General features: G+C 43.2%; 1 protein-coding gene across 2 annotated transcripts in view; it reads left to right on the forward strand.

Annotated features, from left to right (window-relative positions):
- Positions 1-7,979: 7,979 nt before the first annotated feature.
- The window catches only part of LOC106586650 (glycogen synthase kinase-3 beta), a 55,063-nt gene continuing 48,908 nt past the window's right edge, over positions 7,980-14,134 (forward strand). The window contains exon 1 of one of the 2 annotated variants that reach the window (XM_014174159.3): positions 7,980-8,871. In XM_014174159.3, the coding sequence (XP_014029634.2) occupies positions 8,784-8,871 (88 nt within the window). In that variant the 5' untranslated portion in view covers positions 7,980-8,783. The remainder of the gene's footprint in view (positions 8,872-14,134) is intronic. The other variant, XM_014174161.3, reaches the window with a different exon arrangement.

A 14,134-nucleotide genomic window follows, 5' to 3' on the forward strand; every position in this document is an offset into this window, starting at 1 on the left:
CAATGAGTGGTTGGGCTGACTGGGGACACGGCGATTCAGACAGTTAGCAGGCCGATGCTAACAAGCTAACAGTTAGTAGGCCGGGGCTAACCAAGCTAGCAGTTAGCAGACCGGGGATGGCAAGCTAGCAGTTAGCGGACCGGGTTAGCAAGCAAGCAGTTGGCAGACCGGGGCTAGCCGTTAGCAGAACGGGGCAGGCAAGCTAGCAGTTAGCAGACCGGGGCTGGATGCTACCATGATTGTGGATAGTCCTGAATAAATCATGAATAATGATGAGTGAGAAAGTTACAGACACACAAATATCATTCCCCCAAGACATTCTAACCTCTCACCATTACAATGACATGGTAGGTTAGCATTTTTTGTGGGGTGTGATATTCATGTAACTAGAGCATGGTGTTTGCAACGCCAGGGTTGTTATTTCGATTCCCACGGGGGACCAGTATTCAGTCTCTAGGCTTCATAAGAAACCAGAAAATGGGCTGACTGACTCCATCTCAGCGCATTCTGTTTCTGGGTCTCGAGCTAGACTCCTGTATCATGCTTTTCTATCCCCATGTATGTGTCCGGTTTCCAGCTCTGCTTAGCCACATTTCGGATTGTATCACACATTGCATTTTCACCAGTGCCTATTCGTACCTGGGATGATGGCTTCTGTGATGGAAGTCTATCCCGTGGGGCTAGCCACTCACCTGGAGAACAAACCTGGATGCATCTCGCAACCAAATCTGGTTGCTTCGGGTGTCCCTGTCAGGCCTAGGGGCCTTGGCCCAGTGGTGGGACCCTCTGCTATTATCAGGGGGCTCCCATGGGCTGAGTTGTGTCCCGCAAGGTGATCACGACAGATGTATCCCTCCGAGGGTGGGTTGCACTGTATGAAGGCAACTCGATTCGGGAGGTATGGACAGTGGTGCAGAGCGCACTGCATGTCAATTAGCCAGAGTATCTGGCGCTCAGGCGCTTTTCCCTGTTTTTATTGGGCCGGCTTGTGCTGGACAGAAACAACAATATGTCAGTGGTGGCATGCATCAACAGATGGGGAGAGACTCTTTTATCCAGGTGGGACACTCTCTCTCATTGTTTTTTCAGCAGGGCCGATGTAGATCTTTACGCATTGCAAGAAAATGTGCAGTGTCGTCTATTTTTCTCGATGATGGACCCAAGTGCTGCTCTGGCACACCAGTGTTCTCGGATCCTCCTTTACGTGATCCTCCTTTATCCTCCTAATAATGTTTACATATCTTACATTACTCATATCATATATACATACTGTATTCTATACCATCTATTGCACCTTGCCATTGCCTGCTCGGCCATCGCTCATCCATGTATTTATATGTACATATTCTCATTCACCCCTTTTAGATTTGTGTGGATTAGGTAGTTGTTGGGGAATTGTTAGATTACTTGTTAGATATTACTGCACTGTCGGAACTAGAAGCACAAGCATTTCGCTACACTCGCATTAACATCTGCTAACCATGTGTATGTGACCAATAAAATGTGATTTGATGGACCTGGCCCCTAAGAGGGCTAAGCTGATGGATAGAGGTTTACCTGCAAATGTTATTGCTACCATTCAGTCTGCAAGGGTGCCCTCCACGTGAGGGCTGTATGCGTATAAGTGGCAAGCGTTTGAGCTGTGATGCCAAGATTATGTTCCTACAGGAGCTTTTCAAGCATTCTCCACTTTTTTTTAAAGTGTACATGGCCGCTGTCTCATCGTGTGTGAATTGACGGAACCTCAACGGGGGCTCACCCCCTGCTGGTACGGTTCCTGAAAGGTGTACGTCGTCACATACCAGTCTCTAAACCTATTGCGCCCACATGGACTCGGTGTTGGTTTTGGAACCATTGTGTGTGGCCCCCTTTGAGCCTCTGGAGTCAGTGGATCTGAAGATCCTCTCCTACAAAACCTTCCTGGACATGGCTTTATCTCCCTGGCATATAGCAGGCAAAGGGTAAGGGTTACATAGCGGTGTATGCGCCCACTCCACCAGGGATCTGCCAGCATATTGGCCTTGTTTAATGGGTTGACTATAGGAGATATTTGTGCTGCGGAGAGTTGGGAATCACCACACATATTTGTGAGGTTTTATCACTTGAATGTCACTGCTTCCAGTACAGCACACAATGTAATACCCAGACTGCTGCATCTGGCAGGGCCAGGTCTGGGTGGTCTGCCACGGGCCGTTTCATTTCGTATCTGTTGGGGTTGGCTTGAGCGTGATTATATTTCCCCATAGAATGTTGTACAGAAGTTGACTGATTGAAGGGAATTTAATGTTATGACTATAACTACTGTTCTCTGAAGGAGGGAAACAAGGTACAACACCTGTTTGGCCCTGCACCACCCATTCCTGGGCTTGGTGAAGAGCAGTATTACATTGAAGTAATGAATCCGAGCCTCACGCTTATCCCCTGTGGAAGGCAGGGCTTCCAGCGAGGTGTGGATTTTATTGGCCTTGTCAGGCATGATAGTGGATCCTTCATCCAAAGTCACGAGAGTGCGACTCCCCATAGTATGTTGCGCCTCGTTTCCCTCCTTCAGAGAACGGTGGTTATAGTCATAACGTTACATTCTCTTTCTCTTGTATGCACTCATCTCTCCTCCTTTCTCTCCTCAAGGCTCTTTCAACCCACAGTTTTTCTTGCTAAGAATACACTGATCTCTCTGTGTGTGTGTGTGTGTGTGTGTGTGTGTGTGTGTGTGTGTGTGTGTGTGTGTGTGTGTGTGTGTGTGTGTGTGTGTGTGTGTGTGTGTGTGTGTGTGTGTGTGTGTGTGTGTGTGTGTGTGTGTGTGCGTGTGTACTGTGGGAAGTTGTCACGACTTCCGCCAAAGTCGGTCCCTCTCCTTGTTTGGGCGACGTTCGGCGGTCGACATCACTGGCTTTCTAGCCACCACTGATCCACTTTTCATTTTCCATTTGTTCTGTCTTTGTCTTACACACCTAGCTTCACTCAACCAATTACTTGTTTATTATTTAACCCTCTGTTCCCCATGTTGTGTTTGTGAGTGATTGTTTATTGCAATTCGGTCCGTCTTTGTGGGCTCGTGATGTTACTTTGTAAATTTGTCTTTTTGACTAAAGTACGTTGATTACTCATATTTGCTGTCCTGCGCCTGACTCTCTACACCAGCTACACACAGGACCCTTACAGAAGTGTTAAGTGCTTAAAGTGAAAACAGTAACTCCTTTTTATCTTGAATCCGTCATCACAACTGAAAGACCACTTTGACACGGCATCCTCAGATCAACATAAAATACATAAAAGAGTAAAAATAAACAGCATAAAAGACCCATTAACTTCTTAGACTGCAGATGACTTGAGTAGAGCAACCATCAAGGTTGACTAATTTCTATTCTTTAAGATGGTTTTTCCCCACATATACAGTCTGAATCATATTGTGTTTATTCACCTGGCACGAATGTGTTAATATTGTTTTGTACACACACACACACACACACACACACACACACACACACACACACACACACACACACACACACACACACACACACACACACACACAATACATTCTGGAATCTTTACCAGGCTGCCATTTTGGCAGTGAAAGTGTCAGTGTCTGCATCCTCCCCAATCAATAATGGGTGGAAGGTTAGTGCTGAAAGACTTCAGCTCTCCAAAGTAACCGACTCAGACCAGAGAGAGGCTGATTATTACAGAGCTGGCGGCAGAGAGGGGAGAGGGAGAGGGAGAGGTAAAAGAAAGAGAGGGGTGGAAAAGTGGTGGAGAAAGGAAAGTTATCTTTAAAATCAGTCCAAGTCAGGATATTACAAATTCATATTTCTGACATCTGAATAATTTGTGAAATTACCCATTTTACCCAACTTCTACCGTAATCAAAAAACACAACTTTTGTCCTCAATTTACCCTTACAAATCTGTGTAGGAAATGGAATGTTAATACCAATGCATTCAGAGTGTTTGAACACAATAAGCATGGTGTGGATTCAAACAGAAGCTTTGGATAGCATTTGGGTCTATTGTGTAGTCCTAAAAAAAAAATGCAGGAAATTACTAAAAATGTTAATCTATAATAGTGTACCAACCAATCACGGTGAACTGGGCTCTGCTGCCTTAGTAATGAGCATAAGAACTGGGCTCTGCTGCCTTAGTAATGAGCATAAGCATAATGACTTGGGTATGTGTGTGAGGTTGTGAGGTTGTGGCTTCTCATACTGTAGGCCTACAAATGTAATGTCATTGTAGTGACATAAGAATAGGCAATGATCATTAGGCCTACCCTCCAACCACAGACTGAGTGAGATTTGGTTAGGGGGGCCTTGTGGGCAAAACATTTTAATGTCCCCCCCTCTTGACTGTGGAGAGCGAAATGTACATTTTTAAGTTAATTTCCTGCAATTGTACACATTTTGCCATGGGGCAAAGAGAACATTTAGCAATGTTATAACAAATGTCATGCAATTCTACTAATTCTTCCATGTGCAGGGAGAAATGTTTTTAAGTTTTACACATTTGCCATGACTTATGCCATTAGTGGAAGCTCCTCAGAGGAGGAAGGTGAGGACCATCCTCCTCAGAAATGAATATATTTTTTAAATAAAATTATACTAAATATATCCACCTCACCAAATAATTGATTGAAACACACTGTTTTGCAATGAAGGTCTACAGTAGCCTCAACAGCGCTCTGTAGGGTAGCAGCATGGAGTAGCCAGAGGACAGCTCGTTTCCATCCTCCTCTGGGTACATTGACTTCAATACAAAACCTTGGAGGCTCGTGGTTCTCAACCGCTTCCATAGACTTACACAGTAATTATGACATCTTCTGGAGGACGTCCTCCAACCTATCAGAGCTTTTGCAGCATGAACATATTGTCCACCCCATCAAAGGAATCCGAGAATGAGCCTAGTAATGATCTACAGTTAGCTAGCACTGCAGTGCATAAAATGTGGTGAGTAGTTGACTCAAAGAGAGAGACAGACAATAGTTGAATAGCTTTTAATAAATTAATTTCTTAAAAAATGAAGGAAAAGCAAGAGAGAGAGAGCTAGCTATATTTCATATTTTTTTCACTTTCCCTTTCACTTAATTAGCTAGCGAGTGCAGCTAGCTAGTTTAGCCTACACAAACACCCAGCTCAAACAGAGAGGGATGCTATGTTACCTAGCTGGCTTTGGCTATCCAACACTGGAACTCTTACAAGTCAAGGTAAGCTTTTGGTTTTATTAATTTATTGGCACCCGGGCCCGCCGGTGTAACTGCTAAACTTCTTGCTAACTGTACACTGTACTGTATGATTGTAGTGGGCTTACTAACATGTTAGTTCTAGTAGCTATTTTGTTGACTTGACGTTAGCTAATTGGGTAACAACAATGTAGGCTGTGTGTAGCGGTTAGCGGTTATGATATGAAGGTTTGGCTTGGAAAGGTTTTTTCGCCTGGTCGCAGACAGCTGATGTGTTGTGCACTGAAGTCCACAAGCAAAGGGAAACGGTGAGAGGAGGAGAGTGCGTAGATGTGAGAAGGAATTGTGCAAGGCGTATTGAATGTGTCAATGTCTGTCACCTTGATAACAAAAATGTATCTCGACCTGTGCACCTACATTGTACATTTTCATTCATGATGGGTATAAGGAAAATGTGAGTATCATGTAGTAAGTAGCCTATGCCTATTGATGTTACATTGAGCCGGGTAATGGAATATGAATGACAGTCATCCAGTATGCTGTAATAGAAGTGAAGCCATGCTAATAAATAAATACATTGTCCTCCCTCATTTTAAACGGCACCGACCGCCACTGTATACCATGTTGATATGATATCTGAGTGAGAGTGACAAACAAAAGCAATGGGGGCCCCCTGGAGGTCAGGGCCCCTGCATCCATAATTGCATTTGCATATTGGCATACAGTTAAGCAGAGGTGTTTTCAGGATTTCTACACATGGGGAATTTTTTTGGGCAGAAAATGTGCCTTTTATTCATTTTTAAAATTTATTTTCACCCCAATTTCGTGATATCCAATTGGTAGTAACAGTCTTGTCCCATCGCTGCAACTCCCCTACGGACTCAGGAAAGGGGAAGGTCAAGAACCATGCATCCCACAAAACACGACCCTGCCAAACCACACTGCTTCTTGACACACTGCTCGCTTAACTCGGAAGCCAGCCGCACCAATGTGTCTTAGGAAACACTGATCAGTTGGTGACGAATGTCAGCTTGTAGGCGCCCAGCCTGCCACAAGGAGTCGCTAGAGTGCGATGGGACAAGGAAATCCCAGCCGGTAAACCCTCCCCTAACCCGGACGATGCTGGGCCAATTGTGCACTGCCTCATGGGTCTCCCTATCACGGCTGGCTGTAACACAGCCTGGGTTCGAACACAGTTCTGTAGTAACACCTAAAGCACTGCGATGCAGTGTCTTAGACTGCTGCGCCACACGGGAGGCCTAAAATGCACCTTTTATAAACACATTTCATGCAATTCTATGTAATTTACATGTTAGAAGATATTAACAGAATATTTATTTAATACCACACAAATTACCAAAATGAGTGGTTACTCTGACAAACTGAGAGCAATAAAAACAACCTGGTCTTGAATGCAAACAATAGCCCATGCTATGAAGAGAGACACAGATTGTACACTATTAGGAGGAATTTTCACTGAGTTTACAAAACATTAAGAACACCTTCTCCCTTTTGCCCTCAGAACAGCTTCAATTTGTCGGGTCACGGACCCTACAGGGTGTTGAAAGCGTGCACAGGGATGCTGGCCCATGTTGACTCCAATGCTTCCCACAGTTGTGTCAAGTTGGCTGGATGTCCGTTGGGTGGTGTACCATTCTTGATACACACGCAAAACTGTTGAGTGCGAAAAGCACAACAGTGTTGCAGTTCTTGACAGAAAATGGTGCATCTGGCACACATACACAACCCATGTCTCAATTGCCTCAAGGCTTAAAAATCCTACTTTTAACCTGTCTCCTCCCTTTCATCTACACTGATTTAAGTGGATTTAACAAGTGACATCAATAAGGGATCATAGCTTTGCCTGGATTTAACAAGTGACATCAAGTGAAATCAGTTAATTGAAATAAATGCCTTCTGTCTGTAATAAAGCCCTTTTGTGGGCAAAAATTCATTCTGATTGGCTGGGCCTGTTTCCCAAGTGGGTGGGCCTATGCCCCCCATGGCTGCACCACTGCCCAGTCATTAGGACCTATTTTATTTCAACTGACTGATTTCCTTATATGAATGCTAACTCAGCAAAATCTTAGAAATTTTTGCATCTTGCGTTTATATTTTGTTCAGAACTATTTAGGCTACAATTGAGAGTGTGTGATAAAGTGTTTGGAGACATGATCATTTCGACATTACAAAGAATTAAAAAAATACAAACATGGCAACACTGCTATGTTGCACTGAGTCTTGCTGTTGGAAAACAACATACATGTACGACTTTCGGCTGTCCCAGATGCACCTCCCCCAACTTCACTCCTCGATTTTCGTCTGCAGTCGGTTGCTTCAGCCTTACCACTCAAACAAGCCCATTGATTCTGTTCATTTGACTGTCACGGGTCGCCCGTAAAAAGTGGCGTTAATTGCGCGCCTAATGCTATTGGGTAGATTACCGGTTGCAGCTTTTCAGCCATTGGTGCACGTACCATTTCTCTCAGTTGGATTGGCTGAGACTGCTATCAATCTCTCTGACTACCCCCCCCCCCCCCCCCGATTAACGCCCATTACCCCAGTCACAATAACGCACGGACACGAGCTTCCGAACACCAGGGGCGGTGTCAAGCAAACTATGCCATGTGTTCTACAAGAACAGCGTCCTTATTGGTCTACAGTACGGGGCTCTCGGCCCATCGCCAAGGGATACGCTTCGGATTGGTTGAATCGGCAACCCCCCTTATACCATTGCGCGTGCACTTTTCTCCGATTCTCAACAGCGGTTTATTGGCGTAACCCCGTCTCCACGCGCATAGAACCAAGCCTCACCATTTACGCAAATAGCGTTACAAAGGTTCGTAGTGAATAAGACAGCGAGCCCGAAACCGATGGGGAAGGAATAAAATATAATACCAGAATCGTCGGGTCTGACTGGAACTGTTCTTTCCAGAGGAACGAAGTGCACAAGACCCGATAGCCAACTGGAATAACCGGATTTGGACGTCGCGGTGTGTGGAGTTGGGACGAGTTTGCAGGGTCGTGGAAATCGTTAATGTAAAAATTGAGCAACTGGCAGATTTTTCGTTTGAATCGTCGGTAGGGTAGAAGAGCAAGGGAGCCGGCATGGCGGACGGATCGTTGAGTCTCCATCGGAATATGAAGAGGATCTGCATGGTCCTGGATCTATAGGAATATACAGCAACCATTCCCCATTAACGCATTATCTGATTGTTTCACTTCTGTAATTTTGTACTCAACTGTGACCAAGTTAGGGAAATCAAACCAGCAGTGGGTTCATTTGGGGGCCACAGGGCCAGATTCATGACTATTTAGTCGAAGACGCGCCTCCAAGGCCTATAATCAACTGAAGGAAAACGAGGAACCAAAGGAAGAAAGGATGCTTTGAACGACTATTGGGGGACGAGAAAGGGTAGATTGATAGGTCAAAATAACGACTGTGAAGGCTCGTGGAGAGGAGTTGATAAAAAAAAAAATATTGTAAATAATCTAACATTCAGATTAAGGAACTGTCATTCTTTGAATGCAAAGGTTTAGAAAGAAATCTACCAAGCCACCAAAGTTACAATCACGTAGCATACAGTATTTGATTCGAGGATTGGATCATGTCGGGGCGGCCCCGAACCACCTCCTTCGCGGAGAGCTGCAAACCAGTGCCGCAGCCCTCGGCTTTTGGCTCTGTGAAAGTCAGCAGTAAGTCTACAATTTTTTATAATCAAACTAATTTGCCTCAATTACCTGCCTTGCGAATGAAACCAATTTAAACTAGTTTTGGCCTTGTTCAGCACGTTGACTCGACGCCAGGTCTGATAGCACAGGCAGGCTTGTCATTCTGTGTCACTGGCTGAGATTGTCAGGCGTAGTGTCACCCTGGTTTCTGCGGGAGAGACCGCTGTGACGTCCGACTCTAGGCTGGTCAGCAGACAGAGGTAGAGGGCCGCGCCGGGGAGAGAGGGGCAGGGCTGGCAACCACCCAAACCAGCATAGTGGCGAGTGGCATTACAAAGCATCGTGGTGATTTGCCTCATTTGCAGATTCATCTAGGTGTCCATTCCATTAGATCACAACGTGTATTTCAACCGATTACTGATCTCTAGTCGAATGGAGCGCCTGGTTTAGGGTCATGACTAGGCACACACTCTTATATTATTATTACATGGGGATATTTTGTATATATTACTTATTTATATGTAGTTTTGCTTGCTTTGCGAGCAGTTTTCTCAGATAGTATTAATTTCTTAGCAGCCAGATGCAGCAAGTGACAGGATCGGTCTATTACACAACTGTCAATAAGAAGGTGTGCCCATGCAGAATTTGACTGGGGGGGGGGGGGGGGGGGGGGGGGCGGTGGTGGCGAGGTGATGGGGATTTGATCTTTCAGGGTAAAGGGGCGAGTTTCTCGTTTGTGTAAACTGAGTTGTTGTGGAATTTGGGGTGCGTTCAGTTCGCATGAACGTTTGCTACGTTGCGGATCGGATTGTACTGAATGGCACGTTTTCCTTAAACGTTATTGAACAGACTTTGAGATACGTTTGTTCTGTTGGGTGGGTGTGCCAGGGTGTGGCTTGAAGCAATGAGTGACATATTTAAAGGGCAGCGGTGCATTTTGAACCCACAACCCAGGATGGGGTTGTGGCAGGGTGGCGTCGGGCTAGTAACTGAAAGGTTGCAAGTTCAAATCCGAGCTGACAAGGTAGAAATCTATCATTCTGCCCCTGAACAAGGCAGTTAACCCACTGTTCCTAGGCCATCATTGAAAATAAGAATTTGTTCTTAACTGACTTGGCTAGTTAAATAAAGATAAAAAAAAAAAACTCTCTGTTTTTCAAATGATCGTTCAGTACAGCAACGTTTCCGTTCAACTGAATGTTCCAAAATGTAAAAATGATCGCCAGATCGCCGACTCCACTGTCAACACATCTATGTGCCACAACTAGAAGCACAAGCATTTCACTACACCTGCAATAACATCTGCTAAACACCTGTATGTGACCAATTTGATTTGAATTGACAATGTATCAGACTGAAGTTGCTACAATATTGCCATCCTCAATGTGCTCCTGGGCCAGGATATATGCTCCTGACAACTTTAATGGTGTTTTAAACTGTTGTCAAAATAAAATAATAAAGCCTATGCTTCTGATGCCTCAGCCTATAGTATACATATAGCCTGTAATTGTATTTAGCCTATTCCTATTACACATAGACAGTGGTGCAACTTTGGTTTTAGAAGTAGGGGTGAACATAATTTTTTTTTTTGTATATATATTTTTAAAATCCAGCCGGATAAACACTCCATACAGCATACCCGACCGCTCGGAGGCATCTGCATGGTCCTGAATGAAGCACACCGTTGCCTCGTTTTGTATCACATTCCAATGATAAAACTTGGGGGCGACAAAAATGCTATTTCATAATGTGGTGGTGGTCCTCAGTGAAAGTTGCATCCCTGCACATACACATGCATCAGACATTTACACACCTGCACCTCAGAGTTCAGATGTTGACATACTTCAAACCCAGCCTTGCTTTACATACAGTACCATTAGGCCTATCACCTTCTGCATTTCTGTAAGTCTCTGTGTGTGGGCTACCTATTTGGTAAAAGACCAAGTCCATATTATAGCAAGAACAGCTCAAATAAGAAAAGTTAAACGACAGTCCATCATTACTTTAAGACACGAAGGTCAGTCAATACAGACATTTTTTAGGACTTTGAAAGTTTCTTCAAGTGCAGTCGCAAAAACCATCAAGCGCTATGATGAAACTGGCTCTCATGAGGACCGCCACAGGAAAGGAAGACCCACAGTTACCTCTGCTGCAGAGGATAAGTTCATTCGATTTTTGGTTCCAATCGCCATGTCTTTGTGAGATGCAGAGTAGGTGAACAGATGATCTACGCATGGTGGTTCCCAACGTGAAGCATGGAGGAGGTGTGATGGTGTGGGAGTGCTTTGCTGGTGACACTGTCAGTAATTTATTTAGAATTCAAGGCACACTTCACCATTATGGCTACCACAGTATTCTGCAGCGATACGCCCTCCCATCTAGTTTGTGCTTAGTGGGACTATCATTTGTTTTTCAACAGGACAATGACCCAACACACCTCCAGGCTGTGTAAGAGCTATTTGACCCAGAAGGAGAGTGATGGAGTGCTGTACCAGATGACTTGGCCTCCACAATAACCCGACCTAAACCCAATTGAGATGGTTTGGGATGAGTTGGACCGCAGAGTGAAGGAAAAGTAGCCAACAAGTGCTCAGCATATACGGGAACTCCTTCAAGACTGCCAAGAGTGTGCAAAGCTGTCATCAAGACAAAGGGTGGCTACTTTGAAGAATCTGAAATATAAAATATATTTTGATTTGTTTAACACTTTTTTGGTTACTACATGATTCCATATGTGTTATTTCATAGTTTTGATGTCTTCACTATTATTCTACAAAACAGTAAAAATAAAGAAAAACCCTTGAATGAGTAGGTGTGTCCTAACTTTTGACTGGTACTATATATAAAATAAATAAATATCTAATACAAAAATGTAATAATGGTCAACGTTCAGAATCTAATCCATAAATACAAAAATATTGGTGGTATTTATATTGTCTATATGCCATTATTATAATAAAATTATACAATAGTACATTTTATGTTTCCTCCCTTAACTTGTAACAAGCTGTTACTTATTATGAGGCCAAATCTATCACAACAGACCTTTCCCCCCCAAAATATACACATTTTATCTTTGTTTGATTGTTTTGTAAAATGTGTAGACATTTAAATTGTGAATTTTGGGAAGGACTCTCTAAGTAATCTATGTTTGTGGTATACGATTAGAAAGTGTTCTTCACTTTCTATCTCTCCTGACCCACAGTTATGACATAGTCTGTCTTCTCTAGCCAGCCATGTTTTTCGATGGCATCTTGTTTCAATTGCCAGACTATAATTGCCAGGCAATAGCCAGGCTCTCACACAGCCAGACACCAGGCCTCTCTCTCTCTCTCTCTCATCATTTGTTTGGGTCTAATTGTTTTGCTGTCCTGGGGCTCTGTGGGGTCTGATTGTGTTCGTGAACAGAACCCAAGGACCAGTCTGCTTAGGGGACACTTATCCAGGTTCGTCTCTCTGTAGGTGATGGCTTTGTTATGGAAAGTTTGGTTTAACGGCTCTTTTCTGGATTTTGATAATTAGCGGGTATCGGCCTAATTCTGCTCTGCACGCATTATTTGGTGTTTCACGTTGTACACAGAGGATATTTTTGCAGAATTCTGCATGCAGTCCCATTTTGTGAATTCTTGGTTGGTGAGCGGACCCCAGACCTCACAACCATAAAGGGCAATGGGTTCTATAACTGATTCAAGTATTTTTAGCCAGATCCTAATTGTGTACATAGATTTTATAATGTCGTATGTTTTTCCCCCAACACCACTTTCCATCAAATTGTATAGCAGACCCTCATGCCAAATTGAGTTGAAAGCTTTTTTGTAATCTACAAAGCATGAGAAGACTTTGCCTTTGTTTTGGTTTGTTTGTTTGTCAATTAGGGTGTGCAGGGTGAATACGTGTTCTTTCGTACGGTAATTTGGTAAAAAGCCAATTTGACATTTGCTCAGCACATTGTTTTCAGTGAGGAAATGTTCGAGTCTTCTGTTAATGATAATGCACAGGATTTTCCCAAGGTGGCTGTTGACGAATATCCCATGGTAGTTTTTGGGGTCAAATTTGTCTCCACTTTTGCAGATTTGGGTGATCAGTCCTTGGTTCCAAATATTGGGGAAGATGCCAGAGCTAAGGATGATGTTAAAGAGTTTAAGTATATCCAATTAGAATTTATGGTCTGTGTATTTTATAATTTCATTTAGGATACCATCAACATCACAGGCCTTTTTGGGTTGGAGGGTTTTGTATTTTGTCCTGTATTTCATTCAATGTAATTGGAAAATCCAGTGGGTTCTGGTAGTCTTTAATAGTTGATTCTAAGATTTGTATTTGATTATGTAATTTTTTTTTGCTGTTTGTTCTTTGTTATAGAAACAAAAAGATTGGAGAAGTGGTTTATCCATACAGCTTCGTTTTGGATAGATAACTCTTCATGTTGTTTGTTTAGTGTGTTTCAATTTTCCCAGAAGTGGTTTGATTCTATGGATTCTTCAATTACATTGAGCTGATTTCTGACTTGCTGTTCCTTCTTTTTCTGTAGTGTATTTCTGTATTGTTTTAGTGATTCACCATAGTGAAGGCTCAGGTTTTCTGGGTCTCTATGTTTTTGGTTGGATAGGTTTCTCAATTTCTTTCTTAGGTTTTTGCATTCTTCATCAAACAATATGTCATTGTTGTTAATTTTCTGAGGTTTTCTGCTTGAAATTTTTAGATTTGATAGGGAAGCTGGGAGGTCAAATAAACTGTTTAGGTTTTCTACTGCCAAGTTTACACCTTCACTATTACAGTGAAACGTTTTGTCCAGGAAGTTGTCTAAAAGGGATTTAATTTGTTGTTGCCTAATTGTTTTTGGTATATTTCCACACTACTTTCCTTCTATCTATAGCATTTCTTAATATTATTCAGTTCATTTGGCTTTGATGCCTCATGTTTGAGTATTGCTCTGTTCAAGTAGACTGGGATTTTGCTGGGATCTGATAGGGGTGTCAGTGGGATGACTGTGAACGCTCTGAGAGACTCTGGGTTGAGGTCAGTGATAAAGTAGTCTACAGTACTACTGCCAAGAGATGAGCTATAGGTGTACTATAGGTGAACTCTAGGAGTTCCCTCGATGCCTACCATTGACAATGTACATACCCAGCGTGCGACAGAGCATTTCCTTTTGAATTTCTAGCCAAATGTAAAATGTTCCTGTTTTGATTAATTTAATAGATTGAGTTAGGTCTGCTCTATACCAAATTAGCATACCCCCTGAGTCCTTCCCTGTTTCACACCTGGTAGTTTGGTGGGTGGGACT

The sequence above is a fragment of the Salmo salar genome, chromosome 25 (genome assembly GCF_965601325.2).
Source record: "Salmo salar chromosome 25, fSalSal1, whole genome shotgun sequence".
Lineage (NCBI taxonomy): Eukaryota > Metazoa > Chordata > Actinopteri > Salmoniformes > Salmonidae > Salmo > Salmo salar.